Source organism: Budorcas taxicolor, chromosome 5 (assembly GCF_023091745.1).
Source record: "Budorcas taxicolor isolate Tak-1 chromosome 5, Takin1.1, whole genome shotgun sequence".
Taxonomy (NCBI): Eukaryota; Metazoa; Chordata; class Mammalia; order Artiodactyla; family Bovidae; genus Budorcas; species Budorcas taxicolor.
Window position 1 is genome coordinate 139,014,858 of NC_068914.1, and position 17,560 is coordinate 139,032,417.

Consider the following 17,560-nt stretch of genomic DNA (forward strand, 5'->3'; position numbering starts at 1 on the left):
AAAAATATCAGCTGACCACTAAGTTAACAAAACACAGACTTCAGTGACCACACACAATAATGAATATATACTCTCCAAAAATTGTTTAAAAAACCCACTAATCAAGCAAATAACAACAAGTAGCAATAGCAAACCCTGGATAGAAGGGGAAAATCTGATTTTCTGAATTGTCACACTGCAATACTCAAAATATTCATTTAAACAGTAACAATGAACAAATTAGGACATATACAAAGAAATAAGAAAGTATGGTTTAGTCACAGAAAGAAAAAAAAATTAACAGAAATATAGCTCAGGCATAGAACTTACTAGACCAAGACTTTAAATAAACGGTTTTAAATCTATTCAAAAAACTAAAGGATACTATTGAGAAAGAACTTGGGAAAAAAAAAAAAGGAAAAAAAAGTCCAATAGAGAGAATATGAGTAAAGAGACAGATATTATATATTTTTAAACAAGTATAAATTCTGCAGCTGGAAGTACAATAACTGAAATTAAGAAATTCACCAGAGAGATGGGAGGACAAGACTGTGAAAGAAAAGTTTTGTATACTTTTTTGTATAATAGGTATTAATTCAAGAGGTTAAGTTTAATCTCCAGAGTGATCACTATGGAAAAAGTAAAAACTTTATAGAAAGAGAAAAATGAAGAGAGTTAAAATGGTTCACTAGAAAAAAATCACAAAAGAAGGTAATAATGTAGGAATTAAGGAACAAAAAAGGTGAAAGACAAGTAAAATGGTAGGACTAAATCTTTCTTTACCAATAACTAAATGTGAAGAGATGAAAAACTCTTCAATTAAAAGGCAGAGATTGGCATGATAATAAATCATGACCCAACTCTATGCTGCCTACAAGACTTCATCAAAATGTAAAATTTCTGTGCATTAAAAGACATTATCAAGAGAGGAAAGTGAAAAGAAAACTTACAGAGTGGGTGAAATAGTCATAAATCATGTACCTTAAAGTGTTCAATATCCAAAATATGTAAAGAACTCTTACAGCTCAACAATAAAAAGGCAAAAACAAAAACTCCAGGAATAAAAATAACTTAAATTTTCTCTAAAGTAGATACACAGATGTTTAAACAACAGTACAGGTAACTCAGTAGAGACAGAGAGCAGATTAGTGGTTCCAAAGGGCTAGAGGGAAAAAGAAATGAGAAGTGACTATTTAATGGGTACAAGGTTTTCTTCTGGATTGATGAAAAGGTTCTGGAACTAGATAAAGATGATGATCATACAAGAGTGTGAAGGTACCAAATGACACTGAACTGTAAACTTTAAAGTAATTGCTATCCAAATTTTACTTCCATAAAAATCTAAATATCAGAACAACAAAGAAAGAGATGGGAACTAAATTGGGCTAAGTAAAATGTAAAATAAATGGCATGGTAAGGACAGATCATAAATGAATGGAAGCTATAATATGAAATCAAATGGCTTAAATAAAAATACTGTGAGCATTAACACTCTGTAGGGGGGCTTTCCTGATGGCTCAATGGTAAAGAATCTGCCTGCCAATACAAGGGGCACAGGTTTGAACCCTGGTCTGGGAAGATACCACCTATCATGGAACAGCTAAGCTTGTGCACAACAACTACTGAGCCTGTGCTCGAGAGCCTGGGAACCACAACTACTTAGTCCACGTGCTGCAATTACTAAAGCCTACACACCCTGGAGGTCATGTTCAGTAACAAGAGAAGCCACCCCAACTAGAGAGTAGCCTCCACTCGCCTCCACTAAAGAAAAGCCCACACAGCAATGAAGACCCAACACAGCCAACAAAACAAAATACTCTGTAGGACAGTGAAGCAACTGGTGGGATTAGGAAAAGTGGATCAAAAACTAGGAGATCTAAAATACAAATCAGAAAACGAAGACAGGTTTAAAACTGGTACACAACTGAGGAAACTGGACTACACAGAAGAGAATTAACAAGCAGCATTTTAGAAAGATGAATACAATGCTTGAGAAGGACCAGTAAAGACGTAAAAAGCAGTACCAAAGTGGTCATGTAAAAGGCTGCTATTATAATCAAGGAACTGGGTAATGATGGCCTTGTAGAAAGTTAAAAGATGTAAAAGACAGACTTTTATAAGAAATTTAAAAGTTTTAATTTGGCAACTCACTGTGTATATGTGAAGTGATACAGAGGAATCAGTTTCCAAGAACTGAAAAATTGTGAATAAAAGGAACAATGGGAAGGTATTCCTTGAAGATTTTTCTAAGAATTCAAGAATTTTGAGTAAGGGGAACAATGTGCAAACTCCACAACATGACTTATTTGTGGAGAAGATGATTGGTTTGATGTCGGAAAGATTAAGATTCTAAGGCTACAAAGAAATATTCAAGTGCAAAGTCTTATTAAAAGTTAAAGACAGACTTGTAGCTTAAAAATATGAGAGTTAAAATCTCAGGTTCTAAAAGCACAAAATCATAGATGCAGCTATGGGAATGATAACACACTATGAATGAAATTATTCTCTTAAATCTTCCAACATTTTCAGTTCTAATTCAACATTCTAAATAGTACTAGTAAAATAAAATGTAACGATCAGACAACACTATCACTAACTATATAAGGACCCGCTAAAGGTAAGAAACAGCAATAGTGTTGTCCTAAATGATGCATTATAAAATAACTATACAATTACCTTATCATTAACAAAGTCTCACTTTAAATAAAATTTACAACATGAAATTAAAAAAAATAAACTTGTTGGCTGAGATATATAATTCCTAAAATCTAGTCACAGTTGCTTGCAATTTGCTTTCAACTGCGCAACTTTATTTTCATGAACCACTTCTCCCTTATTTAAGGCTCTATAAGTGGTTTTCAAGTCAGCATCTGAGACAATGCTTGTATTTCAGACAACCTATACCAAATAGAAACCACACATTCTCTTCTGATAGAATGAATGTACTGATGAAATTTCCCAGTTTTTTAATCTTGGAATGAAATTAATTACTAACGCATGCTACCATGTGCCCATTTCAACTAACCAGAAGCTGAATATAGATATATTTAATAAAAAATTAAAAGTAGCAATCATTCACAAACACAGACCAACAAACTAATGTCTTTAAAAATACAATTCATGGAGGAAATAGATTAATATAAAAAGAATCACAGCAAACATTATTTAGTACTTAGCAGCATTTAGATGATGCCAGCCTCTCTTCACTGACTGAAGAAACACTGAAGATGCACTACTAAGACGATTTCTGAGGCTTGGCATGGGTTGATACACATCTCAAAAGTATGTTGAAGTCTGAACCCCAAGTATCAGAACACAAGCTTATCTGGAAATAGGTAACTGTAGAGGAAATTACAGTTGACCCTTGAACAACATGGAGTTGAACCGCATGGGTCCAATTATACACGGAAATTTTTTTTCAATAAATATACTATTCATATTTTCATTCTACAGATCTTTACATTGAGTGAGAGTCTGTGTTCAATTAGAGATCACCATAACTGAAATCAAAGGAACTAGGGTTTGAGTTCTGATTCTATCTGAACTGTTCACTGAGGTGGGGGAGTCATTTATGAATTTCTTCATTTTCTGAGGCAGGTACCAGTACATAGATTTTCAACTGCAGGCAGTGGGGACAGCACCTCTAACCCTTACACTGTCCAAAAGTCAACTATAGTTAAGATGAGGTCATAGTAGAATAGTGTGGGTCCTCATCCAGAGTGACTAGTATCCCTAGAAAAGGGGGGAATTTGGAAGCAGACACACATACAGACACAGCACTATGTGAAGATGGAGCCAGAAATCACAATGATACTTCCACAAGACAAGAAATGCCCAAGATTGTCAGTAAACCGTAGGAAGCTAGAGGAGACAAATGGAACAATTCTTTCTTACAGCCTGGTGGCAGCTTGACCTTGGGCTTTTAGCCTCCAAAACTATGACACACTACATTTCTGTTTTGGAAGTCACCCAGTTGATGGTATTTTTTTTAATGGCAGCCTGAGCAAACTAATAGAGATTCCTTTTATTCCTAATACTTAGAAGTTAAATATACTTTATTGTCAACTTGGAAAACATATACCAGAAAGTGAGTTATGAAAATGATGACACGTGGATATGCAATTTACTGTACAAACCTGTAGTTCAGCAAGAACTGTTTTATGCCTCTTGTTACACTCAATCTTTTCCACTCGTGTTTTCAATTCTGCCAATGTCTTATCAAATACAGCACACTGCAGTGCACACAATTTTTCTTCCAGTAACCACTGTACAACCTAAAAATATATATTTCTTTGTTACAAAAAAGGAATTTCAAGCAAGCAGCAAACAGTAAATATTCTGAAGTACTAATAAGACAGTACTAATACATTAGCTAGTTTGTTTAAAAAAAAATACTGGCATCCATAACACAATGATATCTGTTGAAATCCTCTACTTCTGCCTATATATAATATCTACTATAACAGAATAAAATGTACTAAAAATAGAAAATTTCCAGAGGGTGAAATTTTTAAAACAATTTGAAACTGAAGTTTTAATGTTTTCCTCCCATATCCTCTATTGTGATTTAGGAAACAAGGTGAAGGACCAGATTTTAATATTTTCTAATCTGTTATAGATGATATTTTTAGCAGACACTAAGAATCTCATTGCACTACGAAATTTACTCACAGTTTGTATATTTATCTCATTATGGACCCATAGAGAGGACACATGTTGTGTATCCATGGACCACACTCAAGTAACACTTTCCTAGAGGAGTAAACCCTCAATATACACAGATGTTTTCAAAATCCTTTCACATAGCTATCTTCATACTTCTAATAGCTCTAAAAGAAAGACTAAACTGGCATTATTATCACCATATGATAAAAAGATCCGAGAGAAAAAAAGCCACTTTTTTACTGTCTCTCTGTTCCTTTCTCTAATGGGGATATTTACACTTTGAGTAGAAGAACATGGCCTAGGTTATTTATAATTTCACCATTAAATCTGTAAAATTTGAAAAATTAATTTCACCCACGTCTCCTGTTCTTCTCTTAAAAAAAGATTTGTCAACATTTATGAACACATTTTGAAAAATATATTAAATACTTCATATTTTCATTATTTCTATCTCTAGTCTAATACATATAGTGAGAAGTTTCCAATGCCTGTACTTTAAATATTCCTTTTCCCTAGTCCTTCCAGAGCCTTGTTTATACCATTTTTAAATACTAAGCCTAAAATACATAACAAAGAGCTTAGAACACAGGGACTTATAGTCATGAAACCAGCTTACGAAAAAAATTATAAAAGCTAAAATTGTTAACATATGAGACTCTAATGTTCCTACTAGAATGGAGTGTAGAAGGAAAAAAAAGCTGAAAACTGATGCTCAGTTTTGTATAAAGCAAATAAGAAGTCATAATTTCTCTCTCATTTTGATGATTATTATCATATCTTTAGATAAACAAAAACAATTTAGCTTCAAAAGAGTCACAAGGAATTTTAGAATTAAATTAAGGGTAATAAGCCCAGTTCAGTTCAGTTCAATCGCTTAGTCGTGTCCGACTCTTTGCGACCCCATGAATCGCAGCACGCTTCAAGTTCTTTGTTTCTATGAGAAATCTGAATATGTCAATAAAATACAGAGTAAAGTCAAAAACCTAGAAGAATAAAGATGGTGGTGCCTTTTATTTAATATGATTTTAACTTATAATCTCTAACACCTTTTGTAGCTTCTGGTTTATATCTCCTTTGGCTGTAATCTTTACTTGAAATTCTGCCTCATATTCCTCTTCCAAATATCGACGGCGTTTGGACTGTATATTGTCCATGTCCTCTGACTTAGAACGTTTTCTTCTAAAGAATTCACCTGAGAAGAAAAAGTAGATGTTTTTATTAAACACCAGTCAGATGCTTTTATTATAGATAGACTTTAATGTTTATTTTCCACCCTCAGGAAAATATTATTTCTATCTACAAAACAGGATTCTCAATCATTTGCTTTTGTGATCAGAAAAGTTAGTAGATAGCTTTTAGCTTTAAACTTGAAATGATTTTCAATATGCTAACTTCCTAATGGCTAGAACCTCCTAATGGCTAAATAAGCAAATGGACGAACAACATGAACAAAGAACATTCTTTCCTCAAAATCTTCCCATTAAGATGGAAGATGAACTAACAATATGAGATCATCTTAAATTCATTCCTTTTAATAAATTCTATATACAATATGAATTCTGACAAACTAGAGCATTCATTCACAAGTCACAGATTTCTCAGTATGCATTCTCACATCGCATACTTCTACAACTGTGCATAGCTTTAATTACTTAATTCTTTTGCCCTCAGTAAAATTTTTTCCTCACTAAATTTAGGAAAAATTCTTCCTTAATCATTAGCCTTAGGAAAATAACATATCAACAGTTATTCTTAACATATCTTAAGAAATTGCAAATATATATTGATAAAAATAATAAAATAATGTTATTAGGAAAGTAATTTGGTAAATAATAAATATTCAAAGACCTTCACTTAGAAATTTGCTTTAAATACTGACAACACTCATGAGATCATAAGCAAGTTTTATCTGGTTTCTTTTTGAATATGTAAGAAGGAAAATATTAAAATCTCCACACTTATTAAAGAAAAATGGCTGTATGTGACCATACATCTTCCTCTCTACCTCACCCTATGTCCATGTCTACATGCCTGATTTAGAGTCCAATTCTATTCCACAACTTCTCTTGTATTATAACTTACACAGGCACAGATGGAGAGCAGTAAGACAGAGAGTTACAGAATACCAATTTCTTGACTTCTGGTCCAGTGATCTTTCCGTAAACCTAATGACATTCAGTAACACTGTTTTCCCCTTCCCACAAAGCTTAAGAACTTTAAATAAACTGAGATACATACTTTCATTTGCCATATCACCTCAGACAAAATTCCTATAGGCCCATGACCTAAAAGAAAATCTAAAACAACTTCTCTCAAGATATTCAGATAGTACCTTACTAAATAGTAAGCTTAAATCTTTCTTATGGAACAATGGAAAGAATAAGCAAAACAATAAAGCACATGAAATAATTAACACCTTCAAAGATAGTTGCGTTAACCATCAACAAAATGATTTTACTATGGCTTACTTAAACTGAAAAATTTTACAATCATTTCATGGACAGAAGAGTATTTTATACAGCCTTAAAAGCAGAAACAATTTTTAAAACAATTTCAGGTTTGCTTGTACATGCTTACTTTTCTCAGAAGGTCTTTCATCTTCACGTATTACTTGCTCTTCCTCCTCAGGTTTGCTGTCCTTTTCATTGCTTTCTATTTGTTCTGTAACAAAAATAGAAAAGGAAAATTTCTTCCAATATAATTTATCAATAGTTCATAATTATTTACATTTTTGGTATAATTATCCAGCTAATGATATTTTATGAAATCAGTCTCAAAATGTAAAATATTGGAAATAAAAAAAGGAGCACGAACTGGTGGAAATCAATGACCAAGTCTAGCTTTAAATGTTCTTGCAAGTATATAATAAACTCTTAACATGGAAAAAAAAATATTGATTTTAAAACAAAATATCTTAATACTTTACCATCATCAATAGATGTGAAAACAACTACTATAGTGCATTTAGACTCCTTTATATTCAGTTATTAAAACTAAAACATTAGTTGTGACTAATTACAAAAAAATACAAAAAAAAGTTACAAATTACTGACAAACTCAAAACACCTAATATTTTTGACCAGATAGGCTGAATCACTATTTTAATGGTTATGGATAGGTGAAGTCTATCCTAAAGATATCTTTTATCCTATAGATTAAAAAAAAGTTTCACTGAAAAGTATTAGCTACTTCAATACCAGTGCCAACAACTAAATTAGCTAGGTGCTTGACATACATTACTTCTTCTCCTCCAAATAATCCTACACTATAAACAGTATTCGGAGAAGGCAATGACAGCCCACGCCAGTATTCTTGCCTGGAGAATCTCATGGACAGAAGAGCCTGGCTGGCTTCACAAAGAATAGAACATGTCAGAAGCGATGTAGCACAAGTAATTTTCACAAGAGGCATATAAAAGCTAACAATTAAAGAATGCGACCAAAAAATATTTATAAAGATATCTATATAACTGCAATGTTATAACAAAGAAAATTCCAGAGGCACCAGAAATGGCCTTTGGTCAATCAATTTATAGCTCCTCAACTAATTTAAACATTTAGGGGAGAAGAACTAATCACTAATATACTTGGGTTCTATTTTTCTCCCTTATATCCTTTAGCTTCAATAAAACATGCCATATTTCATCATATACTGAAACCAAAATTAAATAAGCAATGATGTGCATATAGCACTATATAAAGATTCTGATAAAGCATTTCTGCTTCAAACACCAGGATTTTAGTTTCAACAGCCCTGAGTAGTGTGTGTATGTGTGTTAGTCGCTCAGTTGTGTCCAACTTGTGATCCCATGGACTGACTATAGCCCACCAGGCTCCTTTGTCCATGGAATTCTCCAGGCAAGAATACTAAGTAGAAGCTGAGGTCAAAAAAAAAAAAAAAAAAAAAGAATTTTTAGGTGAAAACAGGCAAAGATGAGGATCATTGATGAATCTATTACAATATTTTTCACACTAAGATATTAAAACAATAAATCTGTAAAATGTGACAGTAGTAAAACAAGAATGTTAACACAATACATACAAAGATTACTGAGACTATTTTTAAACTTTAACATGAGTATTAGAAAATTAACTTCCCATTTACCACCCTATGCTCATGAGAAATGTTTTTAAGATTTCACCCCTGAACCTCAGTTCAATGAAATGAAAGTTTTGTTTTGCTCCCTTGCAGACTGCACACTCATTACAAAGCATTTACTATATTTACTTTCCCAAGTTTTCCTGTCTTTAATACTAAGGGTGGTGACTCCCATAGTTTCCTAGTTCCCAGAGTAACTGGGTTGCTTAAGATTAAGATTTACCTAGTCTTTATTCAGCAAACCATCATACCACCAAAGGACAAAATTAGCCTTGTAACTTCAATCGGTCAGAAAACAGCAGAGTAAACTGGCCTGGTTTGGTCTGCCTCTCTTATGTGTATGTTACTCTCCCTCTTCTCTGAGAGAGATGTCAAGCTGAGCTTGCAATTCCTTCATTTTATTCAAAAAACTCCTCTTATCATCCAATTCCCATTTTCCAGATATGTTTAGAAGATGTGACTAATATTCTCACTACTTAAACACTTATTAGGACTTAAACATAGACAAAGATAATTAAAATTTAGGCTCGTGTTTGACTTAATAAAGAATTTGGGATTAAAAAAATGGTATTAACAGTATCTACAGAAAGGAGTAAGGCCCTATCTTTCTTTTGGAGTTATAGTTTATTATAAACTATGTTCGGTTGAACGCTCACAGGCACCTTATTGACACTCTGAAGTCAATGAATTTGGAAAAGGCAATAACCCAGGGAGAAAAAACCATACTGTTATGAACTTGAGGGCTCTCAGGGGACGGGCTCTTTGGTATTATCCAGTAGCAGAGCCACTAGCCACACGTGGCTACTGAGCACTTCAAATGTGGCAAGTCCAAACTGAGACTGCAGGAGTAAAACACAAACCGGATTTTGAGGACTTTGTAAGAAAAAGAATACCTTATTTTAAAATGTTGATTACATGTTGTGAAAGTCGCTCAGTTGTGTCTGACTCCTGTAATTTTTTTTGTTGTTATTGTTCACAAAGCCTATACAGAATCTAAGTGAACTTGCATCAACTCAGAATAATAATCAAAAGCCTATGTACACAGACAGGTTTATATATAACTTAGAGTAGTTTCCGGGACTCCTAAAACTTATCCAAATACTTAGGTTAAGACTGTTTTTGTTTTTTAGAAGCTGTCCTCATCCACAATTTCTGCTGTAATCTCTCTCATCTTGAGTACAGCCTCATATATTGACATGCTTTCATATGCATTTCTATCTGTGGTATTCTTTTCTTTCAACCACATGAGACAGTAAATTCCCTAAGAGCAGGTACCAAAACTTGTAATTTTGGTAATCCTAAAAACCTTGGGAAAGAGCTGAGACAAATCTTTCTGATGACAGTTATCTTTAATATGATTCCATTAAATTATGGTAGAAAACTGTGTTGTAGAGGATAAGAAGACACAATTTATATCAGGGGTTACTTCCCCATTTTTAGAATTACATGGAATAGAACTTTATTCCAAAAAAAATATGGAGAAAACTATTGCCCTGGGTCAGACTTGACAAACATTTTCTGCAAATGGTCAAAACATAAGTATTTTCAATCTTGTGGGCTCTATGGTCTCTGACACAACTGGTCGACTCTGTACTTACCATGGGAACTACTGATAAAAAAATATGTAGCACATAAACAAATAGATGTGGCTATGTTCCAACAGAACTTTATTAACCAAAACAGTTAGGGCTTATCAGTCATAGTCTGCCAACTCCCCACCTTAGATTAATGGCTCTATGAGAAACACTTAAAACAAAAAGTTCCTACAGACTAACTACAGACAATATAATACATACACACAAAAAAAAATTGGGCAAAGAAGATAAAACAAGCAATTTATAGATACTAGGAACATAAATCGGAGAAGGCAATGGCACCCCACTCCAGTACTCTTGCCTGGAAAACCCCATGGATGGAGGAGCCTGGTCGGCTGCAGTCCATGGAGTCGCAAAGAGTTGGACACGACTGAGCAACTTCACTTTCACTTTTCACCTTCATGCACTGGAGAAGGAATGGCAACCCACTCCAGTGTTCTTGCCTGGAGAATCCCAGGGACAGGGGAGCCTGGTGGGCTTCCGTCTATGGGGTCGCACAGAGTCAGACACGACTGAAGTGACTTAGCAGCAGCAGCAGCAGGAACATAAATAGCCAATGTAAATGTCAATCTCACAAGACATATTAAATGTCAGAAAAATGTGGTATTACTGGTAAAATATCTTTTCCAGAACATTTTTAAAGGCTTCATTTAACTAATACAAATTTCCAAATAATGTATCTTCCACAGTAAGTTTTTGTGCTCCCTTTTAAAGCAAAACTGGGGGGCAAAGTTACATTTTATTATCTTCAATTCTTCCATTCTCTCTGAAATTCAACTTCAAATAGGCTTTCAACTCCACTGCCCCTTGTCAAGGTGACAGATGATCTCCAGGTCATTAAATATTTCTCTTCCACCTTAACTAAACAAACAGCAGCATTTGATACATACATAGAGCTAGTTCTTCCTTCCTTCTCAGAACATTCTTTACTTGACTTTCTAAGACAACAAAATCTCCTAATTTTCTTTCTAGCTGAAGCTCTTTCTTGGTACTCTTTGCTGGTTCTTTCTCATCTCCCCAGTCTCTAATCACTGGACTACAAAGAGCTCAGTTCTTGGACCTCCTCTCACTCACTTATACTCACTCTGAGGTGATTTCAGCTCTCACTGGACATCAACTAATGTCTATATGGTCATATAGACATTATCTATGTGTGCATGCTTAGTCATGTCCAAATCTCTGAGAACTCAAGAAGTGCAGTCTGCCATGCTCCTCTGTCCATGGAATTTTCCAATCAAGAATACTGGAGTGGGATGCCATTTCCTACTCCAGCCATATGGTAATGTATCTACTCCTAATTATTCCTAGACAGTCCAAGCCTCTGCCCTAACATGGGCAATAACAGCCATTTAAATCTGACCTTCCTCTCACATTTCCCTTTCCAAAACTTGTTTTATCTTTGATCTTCCTCAACTTCTTGATAAAAAAAAAGCTGCAACTTCCACACCAATGTATAGGAATATGAGGTTCCATAAAGAAAATCCGAATAGGTATGAATATTAATGGGCTGAGATAATAAAGAATTTTAGCTGAACACAGTAAACAGTGAAAACAAATAAACAATAATTTTAACTGCCTAAACCATGGCAATTCTATCACTTTCCCTAAAGCAAAATTAGAAATCTTAAATTCTATTCCCATGCAATTATCCTGATTAGCATTTATGATTACTTAATTTATCTTATAAATAAATTAGGATGAGATTAATTTATAAATAAATTAACTGAAGATGAGATGGTGGATGGCATCACCAACTCGATGGACATGAGTTTGAGTAAGCTCCGGGAGTGATGGACAGGGAAGCCTGGCGTGCTGCAGTCCATAGGGTTGCAAAGAGTCGGACATGACTGTGTGACTGAACCGAACTGAATTTATCTTAAGGATTCAGTAAAAAGGGAAAAATAAATCAATCAGATATTTTTAAAATGTGAAATAATATCTGGAAGGAAATTATGTCAGAACTTAGTATAAAATCTTATTTACTCTAAAACAGATTATTCTCCTCAAAAATATTAAGAAATAACAATGTTTAAAGAATTTTAAAAAGCCAAGTAGTCAGAAGAGCTCTCCCTTTCATTTCTCCATAGGAAACAGAATGATAAAGGCAAAAACGGAGGAAAAATTTGAGAATGCAGTAGCTTGAAAGCTAAGGAGAATCTCAAGAGGGAGAGATTGTTATTAAGAGATCATTTAAGTATGAGAATAAAATTTAAAAAAAGGATGCCCCTGGATTCAACAACAGGAGCATCAACGTCACTCCACTGAGAAAAATTAAGTAGGAGGCTGCTGCTGCTAAGTCATTTCAGTCATGTCCGACTCTGTGCAACATGGAAATCACAATTCAACTAAGTTAGACAGTAAATAGGAAGAGATGAAACTGTGCTAGCTTTGTTAACGTAACCTGAAGAGTGGCACTGAAGGACAGGAAAGATGGAACAGTAGCTCGAGGAGAGTATAGTATGGAAAATACATGAAAGGTACAACTAATGTGCATACCTCCTCTAGCGTTGCTGTAATGTTCCCACAGAGAAACCTTTCTTTTCCTAGTCTTTTTACACAGACTATGATTCTAAACATTTAGTGAGTATCAGTTATTATACAGTAGGAATAGCTGCAATCACTTGTTAGGTTTTTCTATCTTGTAAACCTGAAATAGCTTTTCTATTTGCTTTCTGATATCATTCATTATTTTTTATTGATGCTAATATACATCACAACTGCTACATTTAAAACAAATTTGCTAAAGAAGTGTCTGAAATAATAAGAGTTTTATGTTTTCCTACTAGTACAGCCATAAGCATTAGTACTTAGAGGGAAAAGCCAGATTTACAATTCTGTGTTCTGAAAATACTAAAAAGTAGTCAAGAATAAAGAATCTGAAGAAAGTAATATCTCGACAGATGAACAGCAACACATATGACATGAAACAGATTCTACCACCACATAATAAGAACAAAGAACAGATAAGAAACTATACTTTAATCTACAATAACAAAATTTCTTTTGGATCCGGGGACAGAAAATAAAAGATCAGTTACTAGCTAAGAAATTAAATCTATTACTAAACTTACTCTGTTAACAGCATACAACCAAATAAAAGTCTAAAAGTAAGTAACCAAAAATAAACCCAACTCTGAATTTTCAAAGTATGCAATAGGGGTAGCTTAATATTCATCTTGCTGCATTTAACAGCACTGTGTGGGAGGGATAGTCTCCAATAGCCTAGATTCTGGAATAAAGGTAAAACGTATAAACCCATTAAAGCTTCAATTTGCTCTTTCTTATATTCACTAACAAAAGGTATTTTTAATACTACTCTCTCTATACTGAGAAATGAGTGAAGTTCACCCTAAACACTGTTACTTATTATCTTTCCAAAATGTAAATTTGATCATGTTATTCTCCTCTCCTTGAACTCATTCAATGGTTCCCCAGTGCTAGTATGTTTCGGCATTGCATGCAAGGTCCTCCATGACACACTTTTCTTTATATTACTTAAAATATTCTTACATTTCTTATATTATGAATTACTTACTTAATTCCACAAACATTTACTGAGCACTACCTGTGACCCAAGCATTATTTTGGCCTGATTATGATGGCTCAGAGCAGAAGTGATAGCAGTGAAGATGATGCGAAGAGACTACATTCTAGACCTATTGTGCAGGCAGCAACAACAGGATTTCCTGACAGACTGGGTATGGAACATGAACCAAACAAAAAAAGAATCGTTCCAAGATCTTTGACCTGAGCAAGTAGGATGGAGTTGCAATTAAGAGGGATTATCTTCATTAAAACTCTATGTTACACAGAGAGTGAAAGGAAAGTGCTTCCCTGAATACATCTATATCTCATAAAGTTACTCTCCTCTAAACTCCCAGCCTACCAATTTAACATTATTACTGTATTCACAACCTTGTATTTAATGGCCTGTGGTTTAATTCTTGTCAGAATCCTCAGGGCAAGTAATAAATTTTACCTTTAAATCACCAAGCCAAGAAGAACCTGGACTTTCTATATATACATGTTTAATAAATGAATGAATGCTCTTTGGAAATAAAGTCACCTTTAATAAGGGGAAAGTTTCTATCTCCAAAAGAAATGTACGTATGATATACTGGAGTGGGGTGGGGGAATCCTGTGTCTTGCCTTTTTTTTTCCTTCAAACAAACTAAAACCAAATGCTGTGTTTCTTGTTACAAGGTCACTCCACTCACAGGGCTCTAAGGCTAAGAGAATGTGACACAATGGAAACATAAAGGTACTCATGCCAGTCTGAAAGTAACTGAGAAAGTTTCACATGGGAATGATGCTTGAGTTTGACCATGAAAACAAAGTAGGATTTTCTCATTCTCCCTTTTTCTCTAGCAATAACAAGACAAGCATTGACCAAATCATGAAGTTTATACAGGTTTTATACAAGGAGTCTGAAATAATCCTAAAAGTAATAGGGATCTAACCAAAGAGAGGAACATAATCAAATTATAGAGATTTAAGTTAATAAGAGATCATTTAGAAAATGAATCAAACATTAGGTAGAATCCAGAATGCTTAGGAAGCAAATGGATAGTCTTTATCAAACATATAATTATGCCTCCAGGTTTCTGAATTCCAGCAATGATGGTATCATTCCCTGGACAAAGAATATTAAAAAAATCAGATTTCAATTGGAAAATTATAAAATGGAATTTGTCACACTTGAAAAAAATAAATTAAACAGTAGGCCTTTATAATAGATTCAAAATTATTCAGTTGGTAAATGATAGCAAGAACAACTTTTAGAATTTTGATTAATTATGTACTGGAAATTGTTATATCACAGTGTTATATTGGTCCATCTTATCTCTATTTCCAGTCTACAAGATTCTTTTGAGCAAGTGTAATATTTTCTACGTTTTTTATCTCCCTTCTCAGAACTTTACATAATGCTGCTCTCAGAGTGCATCTTTGTTAATTCTGAATTCTGTGAAGCTAAGAACCTGTCAAGTTTAGAGAGTATTCTGCTGCTGCTGCTGCTGCTGCTGCTGCTAAGTCGCTTCAGTCGTGTCCGACTCTGTGCGACCCCTTAGACGGCAGCCCACCAGGCTCCCCCGTCCCTGGGATTCTCCAGGCAAGAACACTGGAGTGGGTTGCCATTTCCTTCTCCAATGCATCAAAGTGAAAATTCAAAGTGAAGTTGCTCAGTCGTGTTCAACTCTTAGCGACCCCATGGACTGCAGCCTTCCAGGCTCCTCCATCCATGGGGTTTTCCAGGCAAGAGTACTGGAGTGGGATGCCATTGCCTTCTCCGAAGAGCATATTCTAGTCACCACCATTCTCAACTTCCTCCATAACTAAAAGAAACTTAAAACTTTATGAGAATGTTTAACTAAGCAGTTTATTAAAGCTAATCAAAATCTTTAAAAGATAAATAATAGGCTAACCTGGAGAGCATGTCTCATTTTGTGATATAACTTCAGACTCATCCTTTTCACCCGAGATATCCTCTTCATCAGAGAGGACCAAGAAGGCTTCTTTTGGCAAGCTCTCACTACTTTCTTGTTTAGATGGTGAACCAAAAGAACCTTCCATCTTTTCTTCCAAATCTGGATTTGACTCATCAATTGGAAGGAGAGAAGCTTTAGAAAAGCAAGTGAGTTCATCTTCAGCAGGTGCAAGCTTTTCCAAAATAGGAATGATTTCATCTGTCTCCATAGAATCTGTATTTTCTAGGATATTCTCATTTTTGTCATCTTTTATAACATCTTCACTAATGGTTTCTATAAGGTCTGCAGAATTTTCTTCTTCATTCTTTTCACTGTGGTCAATCTCCACACTGCTAGATATAGCCTCCTCTCCAAGAGCAGATTCTGTGATTGTATCTTCTTCTAACTTCTTTTCAGGAGACAGATCTGAACAAATAATTGTATCACCTGTTTCAAGAGCTTCCGCATCAGCATCACTATTACTATCAGCTTTATTTTTCTCATCAAATGAGAAAACTTGATCTAACTTTTCATTGTCTCTATTTTGTTGAAGAAAATCATCACCTTTATTGCTATTGGGCTCTGTACTATCAGTTTCAGGAACTGGTTCACAGGCTGGTACTGAACTTGGGTCATAGGTGGAGTCAAAGGCTGTCTCAGAAGCTGGTTCATCAGAGGCTGGATTACCAGAGGCTGAATCACCAAAAGCTGGATCACTAGAAGTCAGATCACCAGAGCCTGGATCATCAGAGGCCAGTGATTCAGAGGCAAGATCATGAGAGGCCGGATCATCACACGCTGAATCATTGGAGACTGGTTCAGTGGAGACTGACTCACCAGGGACTGGTTCACTGGAGACCAGTTCATTAGAAACTGGCTCACTGGAGACCAGTTCACTGGAGGCTGTTTCACCAGAGGCAAGATCTCCAGAGATAGGGTCACCAGAAGCAGGATCACCAGAGGTTAATGTTTCAGAGGCCAGGTCTCCAGAGACAGAATCTCCAGACCCCAGACCTCCAGTAGCCAGATCAGAAGCTGGATCACCAGAAGATGGTTCAGCAGTCAGTTTAGAGGCTAGATCTGGACTTACATTATTGGCAGACAAAGGTTCACACTTTACGTCATCATCCTGCTTGCTTTTTACATGAACATTTAAGGTACAGGGTGTTTCTTTCCATTCTGCTTTACTTTTTTCAGGGTCAAAACAAAGATCCTCAATGCCATTCACCTCTTCCTTGTCATTAAGATAGTCCATATTTTCCAAAGGTGAGGTTGGGTCCAAATCTCCATTTTCATGGTTGCCATTTAACAGCTTGACATCAGTTTTCAGTAGTTCTTCCTTGACCTTGTACACTGCTTCAAGTTGCTGACGATCACTCACTCTCATTGTTTTTCGAGCCTTAAAGACTTTTTTTTGAGGTTCTTCTATACTATCCATTTTGAATCTTTAAAAAAAGAAAAAAAAAAAAAGAAAGAGTTTAACAATTGAAACCAAAGCCACCTAAATACAGACTTATTGCAAATTGATCTTAGAAGCAAGCACCACTTTATGTAATTTTAAAGTAATTATAGAAAGCATACTTATTTATGCTAATTATAATACTGTGTATTAATTTTTATATTTATTGAATTTATATAACATAAAATTGATAATAGGTACAGTTCATAAGAGATCAATTACCAGGCAATGTTAGGGGGAAAGTGACTAATTTCTAGTTTTCATTCTCAGTAAGCTAATGGATTCACAGAGTATGGAGG

The 17,560-nt window shown here is 34.8% G+C and overlaps 1 protein-coding gene across 1 annotated transcript in view; it reads right to left on the reverse strand.

Annotated features, from left to right (window-relative positions):
* The window catches only part of ATF7IP (activating transcription factor 7 interacting protein), a 57,858-nt gene extending 40,615 nt beyond the window's left edge, over nt 1-17,243 (reverse strand). Inside the window, exons 1-4 of the mRNA XM_052640354.1 lie at nt 15,761-17,243; nt 7,222-7,305; nt 5,691-5,836; nt 4,116-4,253 (exon numbers count right to left, since the gene is read on the reverse strand). Coding sequence (XP_052496314.1) covers nt 4,116-4,253; nt 5,691-5,836; nt 7,222-7,305; nt 15,761-17,240 — 1,848 coding nt within the window. The 5' untranslated portion in view covers nt 17,241-17,243. The remainder of the gene's footprint in view (nt 1-4,115; nt 4,254-5,690; nt 5,837-7,221; nt 7,306-15,760) is intronic.
* Nucleotides 17,244-17,560: the final 317 nt, after the last annotated feature.